This window comes from Miniopterus natalensis, chromosome 19 (assembly GCF_054644295.1).
Source record: "Miniopterus natalensis isolate mMinNat1 chromosome 19, mMinNat1.hap1, whole genome shotgun sequence".
NCBI lineage: Eukaryota > Metazoa > Chordata > Mammalia > Chiroptera > Miniopteridae > Miniopterus > Miniopterus natalensis.
The window spans coordinates 15,927,400-15,947,225 of record NC_142099.1 but is presented as its reverse complement, the minus strand read 5'-3'; the positions used below and the strand labels follow the sequence as shown (position 1 = coordinate 15,947,225).

The following is a 19,826-nucleotide window of genomic DNA, read 5'->3' as shown; positions in this document are numbered from 1 at the left end:
TAACAGGTGGCAACATTTGGACTTTGTCCTAAAGGTAAAGAAATACTTTCGAGTGGTTGTCAGTAAGCAAGGGAGCGATGTGTCCAGGTTTTTATTTTGTCTGCACCAAAACAAAACAAAAGAAAACCCTATGAGATGTTTCACTTGTTTGGAATTTCAGCATAAGGTTTCAGGAGAGAGTGTTGGGTTCTGGTTAAGGTAAGTATTTTGATTATTGGTGGACTTTGATGACCCGTGTCCTCACTGACCTCCTTAATCATGGCCAGTTGAAAATGGGCTGTAACTCAGGATGCTCTGTGAGGAAACTTAATAAAGTGAGGTACGTAACGGATGAAATCCTGATTTCCATTGAAAACTGAAGACCGTATAAGTCACAGGCATTCTGATTTCTGATGGGAAATGGAGAGGCCCTGGTAAGTATCAGTCATCCCGAGCAGCTCTTTTGCTTAACCTCGTAAACTAGCTGCAGATGTTGGCTCAAGCAGCGAGGCCTTGCATCTGTAATTTTAAAATTGTCTCATATTTCTAAAACCTGACTCCGTATGCGCCGGAAATCGGTGACATGAATTATGAAGCTCAGGAAGAGAAGCACGAGAAAGGCCAGGAGTGATAGGAGATAATCTTTGCAGCAGTGGCCAAGCTCTGAGCACAGGATGAGTGAAGGGTGACATGGTTCCTTCCTCCAGGACACGGGTCCTGCCACCAGGCATCAGAAAATGAAGCCCGGCCCCGGGATGTACCGAACGAGAGGAAGTCATTTATAGACAGTTGAGTTCTCAAAAACAAATCCCCCTTTTCCTTTCCCCTCCTCCACGCCCCAGCAGGTCACCAGGAAGACCAGCGCTGCTGGGGAAGGAAAAGATTTTTGAAGAGAAGAAAAAAACAACTGAGAACACAAACAGATGCTAAAAATGTCTTACCTTAATTAAGAAGATCATGTTTAGTAGACTGGGGCAGGAAACAATAAAATGACTTGCTTTTCCACTAATGTTTTAGTTATGACAGTGCCTTCTCATAAAAGACACTTATACACAGTCCATAGAGACTCAAATTAAAACTCGGAAGAGGGGCTGGGGGTAGTAGGACTCCGTCCATAAAGAATTCATAGGGTACTGCAGACAAATAACAATCAGTCAACGGCACTAGAAATGAAATGAGGATGACGACTGAGTTTCATACTCTTATTTGTCAGGCTCATTTGTATTTATGTGCACCGTTTCCAAGTAATGCTCCCTCCAGACAATATAAATGGCAGCGCACGGAATGATCTACCCCGGGGGCCATCCATCACAGGCTCAGAGTGTAAATAACCTCACCAGGAATCAGGACAAACACGTCAGCCAGCTGTTTGGTGAGGCAAGAGCACAGTGCAAAGCTTCAACGAAGGTAGGCTCAATTAGGAAACCAGGACACGCATTTCCTGGATAGGGAACATTCATCCCGCAGAGCTCAGCCCCGCGGAATTCCCTGAGAGCTGCTGAGTCAGAGATTTCATAGTCACTTTAGGGGTAAGAAATTTTAGTCCTTTGTTTACCTAAAGCTGTATGTGTTTACATTTTGTTCAAGAGATCAACTCTGGTAAGTTTTATTTATTTTCTGCACCTAGATAGTGAGGAAATATAGATTGCTAGGCAAGTAAGTCACATTGGTCTTTCCAGGTCTTTCCACATTGATCTTTCCAAATAAACCACACTGGTCTTTTCATATAAATCTGAGACCAGCATGAACTCTTTCAAGCTTCTAAAACTGCTGCAATTAAATCACAAGGACAATAGATAGCATTAAAAATCACTGTCAATCTTAGGTGAGAAAACGGTGGTGTGGACCTAAAAGCAGAATGACCTTTGTCTTAGGAAATGCAAGTATTTCCTAAGAAATGAAGGGGTGAATTGTCATGATGTCTGCAACTTGCTTTCAAATAGTATGTGCACGCACACACACTTACATAGATTCATCAAAAATGGCCAAAAGTTACCTCTGTTAAATCTAGGGGGTAACAGAACTGTGCTTCCAGCTCTTCATTATACTTGACAATTTTTATAATAAAAAATTGAAGTAAAAACCCAACCCCATCACTTCCTATGGAGTTACCTTGAGAAAGTCACTTTAAGGCTATGACTCTCCACTCCTCATCCATCAAACAGGGACAATGAAAACCAAACCTTCATGAAGCTCTTGGAAGCATTCAATGAGACAATCTACGTGCAAATCTTTGTTTTAATACTCGCCCCTAAAAGCACTCAATAAGTGGTAACTATTAGCATTGTTCTAAGACAGGAAACTGGAATATCTCTTGCTCTTAAAAAAAAAAGAGCTCTGGCCTTTACATAATACAAACTATACTCGAGAGACTAGCACGTGCTATTAATCCTATGTTCGCTGACTTCATGTAAAGATGGAATTTCAATATTTTTTAAAAATCACAATCTTCTTATACCACAGAAACCACTCTCAAGGACAAGATGATTCACAGAAGCTACAAGAGACTTGTTCATATTGAAATGTTTGAAGAGAGAAGGGGCGACTTCATGAAGGAGTGAGGGACTTAACAGAATTTTACGCTGACATATATGGCTTATTTGAGAAATTTGTGACCTAAGATTCAAAGATAAATACTTTTTTCAGGAAAAAAAAATATATAAGATTGCTCTCAAATGGGAGTATCTCATTACAAAACATAATTTTAAAAAATTATGATAAAATGGCCCAGCAATTTACACTAATGCCAGGATTCATGCTCTGACATTTAGGTCCCTTGACAATGAGACTCAGGATAAACCAGTGAGTCTAGTGTGATGTTGAGAATGGAGCCACCAGATACCCCCCCACCCCTCCCCACCCCGCGTAACTGACACAATCAAGGTGGGCTTTCTTTTCTATGAATATATATCTCAAGACACTCTCGGTGAAATAGCTTAAGAATGTTAACATGTCTCCATATTTTGAGGATCCTGCGCTATACATTCTGACTCAGGAAAAGTTCTGTAATGTTACTGCACTGAATATGAAGATATTCGTGCTTTAGGCACAGAAACTACAATTTGCCTTGGTCATAGTGAATTGGGGACATACTTCTATGTTGGGTGGATGTGATTTCAACATGGAAATCAATGGGCTAAAATAACAAAAGAGCTCTATTGGGAATATATACAAGAATTTCTTGGCTTCTGTTTATTTCTATTTTTATTGATAGTGAACCAGGGACATCCTTTCCAAAGGACCTTCTGGAATAAGCCATGGGCAGCATCGCTAACAAGAGGCCCTGGAGTACCTTTGTAGGCAATGAGGTTTTATCACTTGTCTTTTGCTAACCCCTTAATTTGATGAATTGAAAGGACTGGGGTCTCTCGGTATAACAAATAAATTAGCTTCTCTACACTGGAGTTTCAGCTACCAAGTACACACTGACAACTGTAAAACTTCCCTCTCCAGTCTAGACAAGTCTTGAACCTCAAACTCTACTGATGGCACCAATAGGCACAAAAAATATATCCCAAACTGAAAGTACCACCTGCCTCTCCCATCCCTCCTGAAATCTGCTCCTCCTTCTGCACTCCTAACAGTGGATCCCTTAGCCATAGCCTGGGAGGATTATTTAACACCCCCAAAATGATTTTTAATTCTTTCCACGTCCTAAATGTATGTTGAATCTGTTCCTTCTCCTACATACCTCCCACTATTGACACCTGTATTTTCTTACCTGAATTACTTCAAAAGCCTCTTCAACAATTTCCATATCTCTAGTTTTACTCCTCCAAAACATTCCATATGGCTGACATACAGATCAGATGGTATCCCTTCTCTATTGGAAATCCTTCAATGGCTCCCTACTACCTTTGGAATAGGTTCTGTCTCTTCTGAACTCTAGACACTTTTATACAACTTCCCAGTGGACACATTTACTCCAATCTCCCACAGTGACTCATACTCAACAAATACCCTTTGGAGTCCAAATCTGGGTTTTTCGAGATGTTCCTTTCTCCATTAAGAGCACCACCATCTCACCTGTGCCTAAATCATGTATCTGAAGAGCACTGCTAATGATCCCCAACACTCAGCTCATCACACATCCTTTGGACTCTTCCTACTTAATTCTCCCAAACTCATCAGCTTCTCCTTGAATCCAGGACAGACAGCCTAGCCCACATCACTGTAATCTCTTATCAGCAACAGCCTCCCAACTAGTCTTTTTCTAACAATGTCCTGCTTTCAGAACTCTCTCCACACTAGAGGCAGAAAGGTCTTTCTAAAATGTTAATATGACCGTGCCTAAAACCATACAATGATATTCCACTGCTTTGAGCATCATAAAAGATATCTTTAATGGAGATTAGGTCCTAGTGAAGTACATAAAATGAAAAATAACAAGTGAGATGACAGGAAGACACTGGGGAGGGGAGGGACTTTAGGTCCAATGGTCAGGGCCAACCTCTCACAGGAATGGTGTTTCAGTGAGACCTAGGGGGCCAGAAGGAGCTAGCCTTGAGAAAGGGGGCAGTCTTCAGGGTGCTTACTTACAGTCTTCCTCACCAGGCTGTGAAGTCCCTGAGGGCAGGGCTGTGATTTAGTCATCACTGGCTTAAACACCTACCACAGTTTTTGTCACTTATAGGGTTTCGAGTACATGTTTGATGAGGGAAGGGATGAATGAAGTTGAAGTTTAAATTTACATTTTTGATCACTCAAACCTGAAGATAAACCTGTGCTCACAAATTTTTGTACATTTGCCGACATCAACTTGTAAAACCTCTAAGCAAATTTCTAGGCAGATAAAAGCGAATGGAATTTAGACTTCAAAGAGGAGTTTTGCTTTCCTTAAATCCTTCTAACATATTTCAGTACAGATCCTGCACAGCAATCTCTTACAACCCGGATCCTTAAAAGGACATCAGAATGGATGAACCACTTGCTGGGATCCTGCAGGATTTTCCGCCCACCAACCATAAAAGCCGGTATCAGTCAGCAAGCTAGGCTCCACCGTTCCCTGGCTTTGAGCCTCTTGACTGACAGAACCATTTTAATACAAACCCAAATGAACATCAGATATTCAGATTCATAAGGAAAATGGTTTTAAGTCATTATGGTTTATTTCTGCTACGAAGGAAAAAAAAATAAAGGATTCTTTAAAATATATTGTATTGTACTTAATTATTGGATATGATTCCAGAAAATAAGATATTCAGGTTTACAACCCATTACTTGCAAAATAAAAAGCTTTTGAAAACAAATTTGGCAGCAAAACATGACTTGACATGAATATACTTATAGCTTTCATTTAATCTATCTGGTGTGACTCTTCATTTGTTTCACTACAGAAAAATACTGTGTTCAATTACAGGGTGCTGTCTCTGACCCCACAGAAATAGTGGGTAATATATTGATATATGCAATGTATTGTTTCTCTAAAATAAAAAAAAATTCTGACCTTCAAGGCACAACTGGGCCCAAGGAGTTGGGATAAGTACTTGTATCCTCTGATAACACTCACCCAATTCTATTATCTTTGGAATTATAAAAGTTTCATAATGTGTGGGCTTTGAAGTGCTCAGCAAAAGTAAAGTCACAAAAATACATTAGCAGGACTAGAGCATTTGGAAATAATATAAGTGAACACTGGTTCAGAGTTTCCTTTCAGGTCTGATTTAGAGTATGCATTTATGTCACTATATCATTGCTTTTCCAATAAGTATGTACTTATGTGAGCTAGAGATACTTCTGACCATAAGGAAAGTTTTATAGGCAAATCCTTTTACATCACATCCAGCCTTAATCTGCAGGTTGCAATCTTTGGAATAATTTTTCATGGCTTCTAATTTTCCAAAGTGTTCACTGTTCGCATTTTAGAACTTTTATTATTTTTTTATACCTTATGTGTTTTCTCCCCAAAGTTTCAAGAAGGAGCACCTACCTCCTAGAAGCAAGATGTCTGCTCTTTACAGGACACATACCCAGGATCCAGGGGCAAACCTCACTGTGTGCATTACATCAGATCCTCCCAATCACCCAGCAGAGATATTTTCTGTTCTTCCCATCACACGACTGAGCAAACTCAGGCTCAGTTTGTCCAAGGCCACATGGTTACTAAGCGACAGGTCAGAATTTGAACGGAGAGATATCTAGCTCCAAAGTCTGTTTATTCCGAAACAGCATGGGGCAAATTATTGGCCCATGCTCCAGTCCCATTCTCAACTTGTGTGTAATTGGAGGGAAGACTTTAAGGCTGCTTCATCCACGGAAGAATGGAACCATTTTTCCCCAAAAATGACTATGTTAGTAATTTGACAGTATCTTTATACTTCCACAAAATGAAGATAGAATATCTGGCTTTATAAGAGTCAACTGTAAAGCAACATAAAACTGCAACCAACATAAATGTGGCTTTGTTTTATTATTTTAAAAAATAAATACAAATAATTGGGATTGGGAAGGCTTGTCAACAAATACAACAAATCAGATGTTCAATATTCACCCACCTTTTAGGAGCATCATCGACACTTATTGGAAATAGTATCATACAAGGGCTTACACCATATAACAACATAGCATAAAAGGACAGAGATGGAGATAATTAATGATTTTAATTATTTTAAGGCCCATTAAAATTAGAGAAATACCAAAGCACCCACAATGTTAAGGGTTTATTACTACAGCATTTTAGAGTTTACTAGTTCATACCTTTGAATCACAGCAAGTTATTAGCAGTGAAGGGATGAACCCGCTTAAGAGGATTTTTATTTCAATGATAGGGTGTTATGAACAAGACAACCTAAGTTTAAAAAACATTAGTAGCAAGCGCTAGTTGAGTTAATTAGTTAAAGACAAACTGTGCCCATGGGAAGCTAAATGAAGAAGCAACAGTAAAGCTTACAGAACTTAGCTCGTACAATTTGCCTTGAAGGCGGAAGATTGGTTCCCTGAAATAGCAAAGAATTATATGCTTTAGTTCAGAAAAAAAGTTTTTAAAATAAAGTCTGTTATTACCTCTTCTCCTTTCAAAACAATGAAAAAAATCTAGGGCAGAGGTTTCAATTTGTTCAATAATTGTACCTCTGAATTTAAAAAAAAAAAAAAGAACTATAAAGTCATCATTGTTTTGACTTGAAAAGAAATAACAATGCAAATATTCATTATCACATAAAACATAAGAGAAACAGCAAACTGTCGGAGTTAATGCAATCTCTGTAGAGTGCTATTAGTCAGCCCAAAGCGCAAAAACTCAAAAGATCAGATCTTCTGAGGAATTAACATCTTTATTAACCAACAGGAATTGGGTATGGCAGCGATGAAATGCAACAACTGCCTTCTCTATGAGCTGTCCCTTCACTGTTACCAAGCTGTGCAAAACGTGTGAACTAGTCAGTAGCATCAGAAAGCTCATGCAACTACTCACCATATTTTAACCTTCAACTGACTCACAGATTTGATGTTAAATCAAACTTACTGGTAATGTAAGCAAGCAAAGTAGGACACAAGGAGTCAAATTTGAAAAGCAGAGCCAATAGCAGAAAAGTTATTTAAAATAAATCAATAGGGTTAACTGTATAATATAGCAAAATAAAAACAAGTCACTCTAAAAACTTTAAAAGCCAAAAAACAAAACTGAAAGCTGCATTTCCAACAAAATTTGCACAGGATTAATTGGCATTTAAAAAAAATAGTCAATCAAGCGATTTAGTTCAAACTCTTTGGGGCATGCATGCACTGATTCTTTTAAGCAATTCCTACCTGATTTCCAATTGTGTTTTTCTTGTGAACCTGACTGCTCCTCTGCTGAGCACTGAGAAAAGCAAAGGAGAGCAGCACTGAAGAAACTTGTAAGATTTTTTTTTCTGAACAAGTAACAGACACTAACATATATACAGGCTTTAAGAATGTATCAACGACTGAGGCAGAGCTAATATCAAAAATCCAGGTCAGTTTAATTCTGGAAGCAAAACCAACTCAGTGGAATTCTTAGTCCCAATTAACAGTCACAAACAAAAACATAATAACACCACAGGAGGCACAACTGTACTGTTGCATCAATAACAATAGGAGTCAATGCAAGTATTCGGGACTTCCTGCAGGTCTGCAGAGCAGTTGTACTGAAAATTAACAGTTAACAGTTATTAAGCATATGCCATGTTCCAAGTGCTTTACAGATATTAATGATTTTAATTCATTTTAATCCTGTGAAGTAGTTACTACTATTCTTTCCTTTTTAAAGACGGAGAGACTAAGTCACAGAGTAGCTAAATGGATTTCCCAAAGTTACTCAGCTAATAAGTGGTGGTACAAGTTAGTCTGCCTCCAGATCCCAAACTCTTTGTGACACTGACCAATCTCATTGCTTTGAATTCCACTATATTCTGACAACTCTCATAGAACAAAGCCAGCTTGGACCTATCTCCCCAACTGTAGACTCATATATGTTTTTGACAACTCAACATCTCCACTTGGATGTCTAATGGGCACTTCAAACTTAATATGCTACAACTGAACTCCACCCAGTCTTCCCCTTCTTAATTCCATATTTCCAAGTGCTTAAACCCAAATTCTTGATTCCTCTTTCTCTCACACTCCGTATCTGATCATCAGCAAATGCTACTGATGCTACTCCTTAAAATGTATTTAAAATGCAACATCTTTTTACCACTTCCATTGCTACCACCTTGGTTCTTGCCACAGTGCTCTCTCACTTCACTGTTGCAATCACTTACTCTCTGGTCTCTGCTTCCACACCAGTCCCCCTAACATTCATTCTCAGCACAGAAACCAGAGTGATCCTTTTGAAAAGGAGATCCTGTCACTCTTCTGCTGAAAACTCTCTACTCTCCTGCAACACCATTCCCTGGGTAAAAGTCAAAGTCCTTCAATGGTCCACAAGGTCCCACTCAACTGACCCCCACCTCTGCCTCTCTGACTCATCTCCTCCTACTCTCCACCTCGTTCACTGGAGAGGCCCAGCCACACTGATCTCCATTCTTTTTTGTTTTTTTTTAACCCACCCAGCATACTCCCACCTCAAAGCCTTTATGCTAGTTGCTCTCTCTGCCTAGAATAAGCTTCCACCAGATATGAGCATGGCCCCAACATCACCTCCTGCAAGTCATCCTTTTGGTGAGACACTCCATGTCCACTCTGTCAGAATTGCATCCCTCCCTTCTTCCAGGGCTCCTGCCCCCTATACTGTTCTGTTTTTCTCCATGGCATTTGCCACCTTCAAATACACGACATAATATGCCAAATTTTTGTGTGCTGTTTATGGTCTGTCTCCACCCATTAGAATGTGATCTCCTTGTGAGCAGAGAATTTTGTCTGTTTCACTCACTGCTATATCCCCAGTGCCTAGAAACTACCTGGCACACACTGTAGTTGAGTTCAACAAATATCTGTTGAATAAAAAGGCCAGTGAGGTTGACACCATTACGACATGACACACAGGGGTACAGAGCCAGAGATGACCCAGATGATTTAGCCCCAGAGCCCACATCCCCAGGCACTGTGTTCCTTATCTCTCAAAAGAATGAAGGCTTTCTTGCCTGGCTGGTGTGGCTCAGTGATTGAGCATCTACCTATGAACCAGGAGGTCACATTTCGATTCCTGGTCAGGGCACATGCCTGGGTTTCAGGCTCGATTCCCAGTAGGGAGCATGCAGGAGACAGCCAATCAATGACTCTCTCCCTCTCCCTTCTCTCTAGAATCAATAAAAACATAATTTAAAAAAAATAAGAATGAAGGCTTTCTTCTGGTGAACCCATGAGTAAACATCTATCGATATAAGGAAACACACCTCATGTTGGTTATTCTGGGAAGATTAGCAATACTGAAACCTCTAATTGGTGACTTCATAGTTTTTAAAAGCTATTTAGGAGATCAATAAAATAGCCTAAAATAGAAGAAAAGGTCAAGTCATGAATCAACTATTTAAAGTGATAGGATATTATGGTTCAGGGGTACATCAGAAATCAACAGCACAAGTACAACAGTTGTTCAAAATAGCAATCTTTCATAATCTCCCATGATGTGTTTAAGCTGCTTCCCTTCACTCAGACTCGTGAAAACTCGTATTCTACACTCCAGTGAGGCTGGGAAGGGCTGGGGAGTGAAAGGCCTGAGGCTGGGGAAGGGCTGGGAAGTGAAAGGCTTCACCCTATTTGATAGCTAAAGATACTTTGTGTGTATTTTTTATTTTCAATGTGCTCATGCTAGACTTTTAGCTTATTTCTTTCCTCGTTTTTTGTTATTTTTCGAGTTTTTAGTTAAATGCGTAAGTCCCTCAATCACTATGAACGTCATCTCTCTCCAACCATCTCTCTACATAATCCAAATCTATGTTGTTCCAGGTTTTGGGTGAGGCTGTGAACAAGATCGAGTTTGTGTCAGTCTGTGACCAGGGGTCTGATGCACCCACACTGCCCTCTGGCTGCCCACCAAGCCCTGAACATGGAGTGTGCCTACAGCACTAGTCCGTCTGGGGCCTCGGATCTTTCCCCTGCAGGCTTTCCTCTCTTCCAGGAAGAAATGAGAAAGATACTAGTATAATGTGATCATGCCTTCTTCCTAGGTATGGCCACCTCTTCCAAGTACCATAATTGTGTTTAGCATGTGTGTGTGTTTTTAATGGAAAATATTTTAAAATAAATCACTGACTCGTGGTGATAACTCCAAACTACACCAGACCCAAACTATTGGGGACCTTGATTTCTGTGTAGATTCCCTTAAAATCACATAAGAGAAAAGGGACTGAATATAAAGCAAAATGTGCAGAGATTCTTGATGACTCCTCGTGCGACCCGAGGCAGGGTCTGACCTAAATGCACCTCAGCTTCTCAACTGTAAAGTGTGTGTGTGGGGGGGGGGTGTTAAAAAACAGAGAGGCAAAGAGGTCAGGGACCAGACAAGCTGTTTCTTAGATTCCTTTTAGATCCAAGATGCCTCGAGATGCAGTTACTCTCAGAAGCTTTATGAGCTACACTGGTTGAAGGCACTTCCACTGATGGAGTCTCCATCTACTAAATGATGCACATGTAAGAATATTAAGAAAGAAAGAGATTTATTTTATAGCCAACCTCAAATATTAGTGTTAGAACAAGTACTAAATTACCTTTACTTTCCATCTAAAGCAGGGGTAGGGAATGTCTGGCCCACAGGCCATATAGGTCTAGCCCTGCTAGAGGAACTACAGGTGGGACTCAAAATTCAATAAATCTAGGATCTTTTTTCATATCTAATTTTTAAGTTGATAATTTTGTATGGCCCACGAATGATGTTATAAATATCCAACCCTGATCTAAAGAATACTCTTTTTGTAGCAACTGGCCCCATAAACCCAAAGATGTTGTTAATGACATATTTAGGTACTTGAAGTGACTCCATAAGTAACATCGTAAAAAATAAGCTGCCTCATTAGAAAACACCCTTTATCATAATCCTTATGCCTGCAATGATACCTGATCTGAAAGCATTTCAAAATACTTACTTAAAAATGTGTTAATGGAAAATTGTGTAAGGACTTGCAAGTGAACTTGGGCCTTTGGACATAATCTTGGCCATAGGTCCATAACAGGGTGTCTGTGCAATGTTGGAAAACAGACCTAGGTACATATAATGTTCACCTGACATAAGTCAAAAATTTGAGGGCACCAGCTATCTGCAAGGAGCTCTGTGGAAGATATGAACATGAACTAGGTAATCAGAAGCCTATAACTTATCTAATGTGGGTGGTGAGATACATACACAAAACACAAGGAACAAAGAACAAACAAAGAATTAGCTCTACAAGGATAAACATGTGAGGATGTAATACAAAGCCCCCTACCCAGTGCTTCTGCTTTAAATGTGAGCTATAACTGCCCCACAGCTTCTTACTATGTGTGTACGTGTGTTGTTAAGCATATAAATTCCTGCTACAACCAAGTCCTACGGAAGGCTTTCCAGAACACTAAAACACCAAATTAGGTTTATCAGTTTAATGCCCTGAGGTACAATGACTTTAAAAGTACATAACAAGAGGTTTTAATTTTTATAAAAATAAGAGCACATTGAAAGACATTCGAAGAAAAAAGAAACCTGTGTTACCACGTAGCTCATTTTTTTTCTTTGCATATTTGTTTCTGCCCTTGTCTGTGAGCATGCGCAGTAAAAGATTCAAATCACAGGAGAGGGTGCCAAGGGGTGTGTGACCATTTACCTAATAAATCCCATGCATGGTAATTGCTCTGCATGTTCAGAGACAAACAAAAAGGGATTATTCTGGTCTGATGTGATCTGAGACTTTCACAGAAAACTAGAAGAAAAGTAAAATTTGAATACAGGAAGACAACCAAGGGCGTTCCAAGAGAACGGTGTAGTATCAGCAAAGCCAGGAGGTTGAAAAATGAGGCATGTAGGAAAGCTGTGGAAAGTAAAACCATCACAGCAAAATTATATAATCACAGACTCAGGTTTGGAAATGACCTTAAAAGCCATCTAGTACAATAACTGTATGCGAGGGCCAATTAGGGAGAGCTCGGCTGTTACAGTAGAAGCAGAAAAAGGTATTCAAAGTTTCTGAGCCAGCCAATGGCATGATCAAAGCAGTGTTTTGTGAAGATTCTCTGAGCCTGAAGCAGGGAAGACAGAAAGCAGGCAGCCTACACCCCTTCCTTCTGGCTGTTAGAGTCCTGTCCAGCCTTCAGTCCAATCAAGTACCATTTCTGGGTTATGCCTTCTTAGAAGCCTTCAGTTTTCTCTTCCTCCCATGAACTCCCAAAGATCTTGGTTTGTACCTACATCATATAAACAGGATTGGGTCGGGCAGGCCTCTACTTCCCCTCTGACAACGTCTGTTCCTTGATGGCCGATGCTATGTTGCGTGAATCTTGCTATCTCTACCTCTCTCACTGCTGACATTACCTAGCACGGTGTTGGCAGAGGAGGTGAGCAGAAGACGGTTTTTACAGAGCCTTGGGAACCATACTGATGAGTTTAAACTTTACTCGAAAGTAACAGGGAATCCCAGAAGGAATGATAAAGAACATGACAAAAGGCAGGAAGACTTGCAGTAACCCCAGCAAAAGAAGAGTAACCTTAGGGCACCAACAACCTACGGGCACTCCGTGAGAGACATAAATGATGACAGGATTAGACAAATTCAAAAACTAGAATAGAGGTAGAATCAAATGGACTCGGTAAAGATGGAGGGAAACAAAGATGGGAGCAAGGAGTAATTAATGACACTCGGGTTTCTGGTTGGAACTGGAGGGTACCACCCACAGAGAGGTGTCAATTTAAGATTACATGATGAGTTTAAGGGAGTATCAGGTGGAGGCTTCCCTACAACAGACAGTAGAAATGCTCAGTATGTAGCTGGATATGGCGCCCAGTCTAGGAAGAAATCATGGAATGGAGACCAAGGTTTACAGTCATCAGATGAAGTCAGTAACTGACACCATGACGGCGGGTTACTTCAGCCAGTGACAGGGCAGTGAATACGGGAGAAGGAAAACTGATAAAGACCAGTTCCTGAGCCACGATCAGAGGACAAAGGGCTCCAAAATAAAACTGAGAATAAGAGTTTAGAGGAGAAAGAGGCAAATCAGGAGGCATTGCGGTCTTATTGAAGCAAAGGGATGTATATATGTATCTCCCCACAAGAAGTGGTTAATGGTGTCATATGAAGAACTCACAACCGTCCCTTGAGTTAACTATTCTGTCCTGGCCAAAAGCAGTCTCAGCAGAGTGGCTGTGGTAGAAACAAGACTGCAGGGGGCTGAAAAATGAGAGAGAAGGGAGAAACAAGGAGGAGGGGTGCAGACTCCACGTCAACCCAAAGAGGGCTCAAATGAACCAAGGAAATGGAGTCGCTCGGACATCCAGATTCTGTGGCAAGTGTTGGCTGTGCCTCGCCTTCTGCCCTTATGCTTAGTACACAGAGGAGACTTAGAATTCTGCGAAATTTCAGCAGTAACCATGATGGAGAAAGTACCAGGGAACTGGCAACATACAGACCAAGGCAGTGGGAGGGGAAGGCCCATCCTTAACAGGTTAGAGACAGAGCATTAACGAGTTAACTGTTTATTCCTGAGCCCTGGGGTTTGTTTAGCAGCAGCTCGCAGTTACCCCCTTTTTTCTCTTCTAGAAGCCACTGCAGGTCACCACCAAGCCGTCAGTTAAGTAGGGTCCACCAGTGGAAGGATCCTGAGCAATGGGCTGGACTCTCCATACTCTACAAGTGTGCTATCCAGTGCAGTAACTGATAGCCGTATGTGGCTATTGAAATTAAAACTTTAATTAACATTTAACTTCATTGTTATTTCGTTTGCATTTCACATCCTCTGTTTTACTAGCCACAGTTCGGCTACTCAATAGTCACAGGTAGCTAGTGGCTACTGTACTGAACAGCCCAGAATAGAAAATATCTCCATCATCTCAGAGAGTGCGTTGGACGGCACTGCTCTGGACTAAAGAAGTTCTTTTAGAATGTTCTTTTATTACCCCAAGGATATTATAAACACTTGCTGAGAGTCCCGAGTGCGACTTATCACATGCAGACCTGGTTCCTCCAATGAGATTGAAGCTGAAGGGAGAAAAGCTACATTTCCCCTGCAGGGTCCTTAGTGATGTCTCAGGCAGAATATTTCATAAGAAAACCCTCTAGGACCTGGGGCTGTATGAAGGAAGGGTGCCTCATCTCCAAAGGCCCCTTTTAAGGATGAAGATGAAGTTCAAAATAACAGCTCTGAGGATGAAAGAGAACAGTACAAGTCCACTTATTTTTAAAACGGTGCTTGGAACACTGGGACGTAAAATTTACCGAAAGGGGCGACACGCGGAATGTCCTTGGCAAGTTGCTCAACCCTGTATTTCCACCTGGGAAGAAAGACAGTAAGCCACCAAGCATTTAATTCCTAAATCTGCGTATACGACAAAAGAAGGATCTTGATCTAAGACCCAGGTTTTGATTCCACAGGAGAGAAAATATTCTCGTGTAAGAACAGAAACTAGAAACACTGTTATAGTAGAATGGGACTACACATTACGGAAGAATATATAAAGACTGTGAAGGACTGCCCTGGAATTTGGGGCCAAGGATCACATATACTGCCTCAGGCAAATGGCAACAGGCATTCCAGAGGATGAGGAAAGAGATATCACGAATGTCACTACCCGCAGGATTTTCATGGTGCTCATATAACCAGCACTGAAATCTTTCCACTGTGCTGTTTCGGCTGTGAGAAAACAGGTGCTGGGACCTACTCCGCAGATGGAAAACCAGACCTTAGTCTGAGGCTGGTGTCATCGGGACATGAGTCTACCGGTTCCTATCTGGAGCCCGAACTGCCCGTGAGCTACTGGACTGCAGATGTTTCAGAAAGTCAGAAATTAAAAATCCTGCCCACGGGACAAATGGAGAAGAGCAGAAGAATCTGAGAATTCACCTCCCAAGGCATTCAGCTAACAAAAGCTTGTTGGCCTATTTCAAGAGCAGGATTATTGAGAGAGGGGAAATGACTGAAGGAATTACTGGAGTAGCTCTTGTTTTCTTAAATACCATACACTAGTTACATTGTGTTAAAAAAAAAAAAATAGAGCATGGGGTTGTTGTTTTTTTAAACAAGGAACAATGACAAAGTAAAATCCTTAAATCATGAGGAAAGCTCACATTTTCTTCTGGAAGACTGGACTTTTAGGTTCAGAAACTATATCATAGTTGAGGTTCAGAAACTGTATTATGGTTGAAAGATCAAGCTCTCAGAAATCAGGAAATTCCACAGCAAGCCCGCAGCAGCACTAACTTGGACCCATGACACATGGTACATATTTTACGGTCCGTGTGTAACAAATAGCTGGGAGATGGGGAAAAATGTTCCACGTATTCAACAAGGCAGAGTAAACGCTAGAGCAGATGGAAGAATTTCGAGGTGTTCTGACCACTACTCTGAGAATTCACATTCCATTCATCTACTTTTAGCGCTATGTTTTCTTCTAAAAAAAAATTTAGAACAAAAAGTTGTCCCAGTTTGAGAAAATGCATATGTAAAATACTACATACATCACCATTCTATAAACTTGATAGGTGGTCCCCCTCTTCTGACAAATCTCTAAAAGCTGATGAGACAAATTCTCATTTTCCTCAACTTCAGACCTTAATTTTTCTCTCTCTGGAACTTAAAAATACTTACATAATCATCTTCAAGTACGGCTTGACTTTTCTTCCTTGATGGAAACAGCATTCCTGCCAACTTTAAAATTTATAGCTACAACCGTATTTTTTTTAATTTTTAAAAGCACCAAAAAAATCCCACAACCCCTCAAACTAATTATGAAATGAACATTTCTTCATCTTCATAATTATCTTACGTCACTGTGAAAAGTACTCCAGCTCAGCGTACAAAAGGAAAGGACAGCTACTTCTGAGTCTCAGTGCAAAATGTCACATTTGGAGATGACACGGGTGTCTAAAAATATCCTAGTGGCAATCATACCCCAATAATTATCAATTTCATAGCAAAGTAAAATGGTGCATCTAGTAAGCAAATTCCTCTGTGTCTGTATGTGTGAGTGTGTGTGTCTGTGTCTATCTCTGTATGCGTCTGTATATGTCTGTGTGTCTGTGAGTGTGCATATGTGTGTGTGTGTGTCTGTGGGTGAGTGTTACTGTGTGAGTGTATCTGTGTGTCTGTGTATATGTCTGTGTGTGAGTGTCTCTGTGTCTGTGGGTGAGTGTGAGTGTGTATGTATATCTGTGTGTGTCTGTGTGAGAGTGTGTCTGTGTGAGTGTGTACATATGGCACTTTCTCACTTTTACAGACTACACCACAGTTCTCAAAAGCAGTTTCACAACACTTCATTAATTTGATCTCCTGACAATCCTAAAAGGTATACGTCCAGGGATTATTTATTATTCCACTTGATAGAGCAGTAAACTGAGCTACAGAAAGGCTAAGCGACTTGGCAAAACCCAAGGCTCATCCGCGGCAAACCCTGGAAAACTAATCCCACTGCTGACTCCCAGAGCAGGCCTTCAAAAAGTGAAGTTCAGGTGTGAGTTTCAACTCGATGAGAAATGTGCAGAGCTGCTCGACTTCTAAAGTGGTCTGAACAAGGCTTCTTTTTTCTCCCCCAACATCCTAACAGCTCATAGTCTATCTCTGGGCTGGAAAAATGGGGGCGGTAGCCCGGATTCCAGAGACTGCGCCATAAGGCTGCGTCTGAAAGTGTTTACATTTGCAACACTATATGCCTTTGAAAACCTACTGAATATAATGCTATAGTCTAACAGCTTCTGAGGTAGAAAATGTTGAAATTTACTGGGGAAGGTAAACTCCGGATCATTGCTCTTTAAAAAAAAAGAAAAGAATTTTCAAGAAAAAGTGTTTCAACCAGAGTCTAGGCTGACATTTAAAATGTAGCACTGGTTACAAAATGTGTTCAAAATCTGAATTTTCCCAAATGAATTCTGACTTTTCCTACATTTTCTCCTTGGCTTGGGAGACCACAACAGGGTGCCGTGGCGACATCCCTTTCACTGTCAAGTTATGGGCTCAAGTTTACATTGACATCTAACTGGTGTTTGTCATCAATAAAAATCACCTCCAAAGGCAGTGTTCCTGTTCTTTAAAATGACTCCAGGATTTGTTTTTCTTTTCAATTCCTCAAGGAAGCAAGGGAAGGAAATGGAGAATGTGCCAACTTAAAATGTTACATGTGTTTCTCTAGATTTTTCAATTATTAGGCAAACTCCTAAAAGACAAAAATAATTTTTTTTCTTTCTTTTTCTTGTATTTTTTCCCCCAAGAAGTGGAGAGCTTGGCACAGGCCACAAGGCAGTCACAGACTGTGCTGCAAACCAGGCAGAAATTCTCAGGTCCTGCCTTCCAGGACCAGGGACGAGAGGCATCAAAGAGTCTCAGTCCCTCCCCCAGGTGACCTGCAGGAGGAAATGAGAGGTGGGGATGGTGGGGACAGTGGGAGCCATCTGGGCTGAGGAGAGGGGGCGGGGCTGTGTGAAATGCCTGTGGAGCAAACACATCTCTAGGAGTCGGAGTGGCCAGTGTGGCTAAAAAGACAACTGATGGTAGGAACACATTCAACACGGTGCTCTAACAACTCCACGCACAGGTCACAGACAAAACAGTGGAGGAGAAACATCTAACATACAGCAGTAGCAGCCGCTGGATTCAAAGCACACGTGCACGGTCAGTTCAGCATCACAACTACAGCCAAGTTTACAATGAGACAGTTTGCTGTTGGGTCATTGGGCCTTTCCTCCCTAAAACATGTCAGTTCCTCAGGCCAGGGTTTAGTCTTGATCACATGATTTACATTCTGTATCTTTTCAGTCGGATTGTAATACTTTGGTTTTACATTTTGTTGTGTTGTAGTTTTCATTCGTCCCTGTTCTTGAATACACGGTTCTAGACCATAGCCCCCTTTAATTTTATATAGAAGAGATTATATTCTATATACTTGAAATTTGAAACATTCACATGCCACAACTATATTTTAGAGTTAGAATCAAAACTCCTTAAAAGCAAACAAAAACTGGTTCCACTCTAGGGCAGGAAAAAACGGTGAATGCTCTCAGGGTCTTGAAAATGCCACACAAATAACCAGCCCTGACTAACTAAGCCTAATGTTTACATAGTGATATCCGTGAATGTAGTGACAGAATATTAGAATACACCGAGCCCTGGGTGGGTAGCTCAATTGGTTAGAGTGTTGTCCCGATGTGCCAAGGTTGTGGGTTCAATTCCAGGTCAAGGCACATACAAGAATAAGCCAATGAATTCATAAATGAGTGGAACAACAGATCGATCTCTCTCTCTGTCAAAAATCAATCAATAAATAAAAACATTTTTAAGAATATAACAAAATACATGTATGATAAAAATAGCCACACAGAGACAAGCTTATAATATATAAGATACACATTATAGAAAAGAGAATGTTCACCTCCCAAATTATATCAAAGTTCACAAAAGACAGTTTAAAAAAAAAAATAGTCCTCTATATTCTAACTTGGGGATGTTGAAATAGCTGTACCCTGTGAACCTCACTTGCTATTTCAAATTAATGTGAGAAATTGTTCCCAAACATATTTTTAAATGTGCATCTGTTACTGCTTATCTATGGGAGTTCAAGTACAAACTGCAGATGGCCATCCAAAAACAATGAGTATCTAAGACACGTGTGACCACACACTGCACAACCAAGGAGCCGACTGCTTTATGGAGAGAAGCGGCCATGAGGCTCATACCTCCCTAACAGGTCGGCTCAGAGTTAACCTTGACACAGAATGCACTCTCAAGAGGTGGTGGGGTTGTAGGAGAAATTCATAGTGTGTGTTCTACACAGACCAGTAAGAGGAATGCATGTGGCAATCAGGTCTTTCACCTACTTTGCAAAGCCAATGAAATCCTCGTGGTTGGTGTTGATGTAGGAGACTTGGATGTCAATCAATAGCAGTACCTGTAAGTCAAAGAGAAACACTTCAGTGAAACCCATCTTAAATATTCTCAAACGCTAAAGTCAGCAATTCCCCACAAATGATCTTCATTGAATTTTTAAAGGATGCTTCAGTGAGAATGAAAGGTGCCTTCATTTTTTTTATTAGACTCATAATTTTGACTCTAAGTTTAGATATTGGAAATCTACATGAAAAGTCTGATTCCCACAAGAAGACAATAGCATTATAGTTGCTAGGCATGCACTCTTAGCCAAATTAACACAGAACCTAGATTAATTCTCTTCCTCTAAAATGTAGGCATAATGTTGAAAAAAAGGACACACGTGTGTAAAAGGACACACATGTATAAAAGGACACGTGGCAAGAAGGCCAGTAAGGGGCTGCCCACAGCTT

The 19,826-nt window shown here is 40.6% G+C and overlaps 1 protein-coding gene across 2 annotated transcripts in view; it reads right to left on the bottom strand.

Annotated features, from left to right (window-relative positions):
- The window catches only part of DNM3 (dynamin 3), a 348,064-nt gene that overhangs the window by 205,311 nt on the left and 122,927 nt on the right, over positions 1-19,826 (bottom strand). For both annotated transcript variants that reach the window (XM_016221402.2, XM_087827594.1), the window contains exons 12-13: positions 19,365-19,435; positions 7,726-7,777 (exon numbers count right to left, since the gene is read on the bottom strand). In XM_016221402.2, the coding sequence (XP_016076888.1) occupies positions 7,726-7,777; positions 19,365-19,435 (123 nt within the window). The remainder of the gene's footprint in view (positions 1-7,725; positions 7,778-19,364; positions 19,436-19,826) is intronic.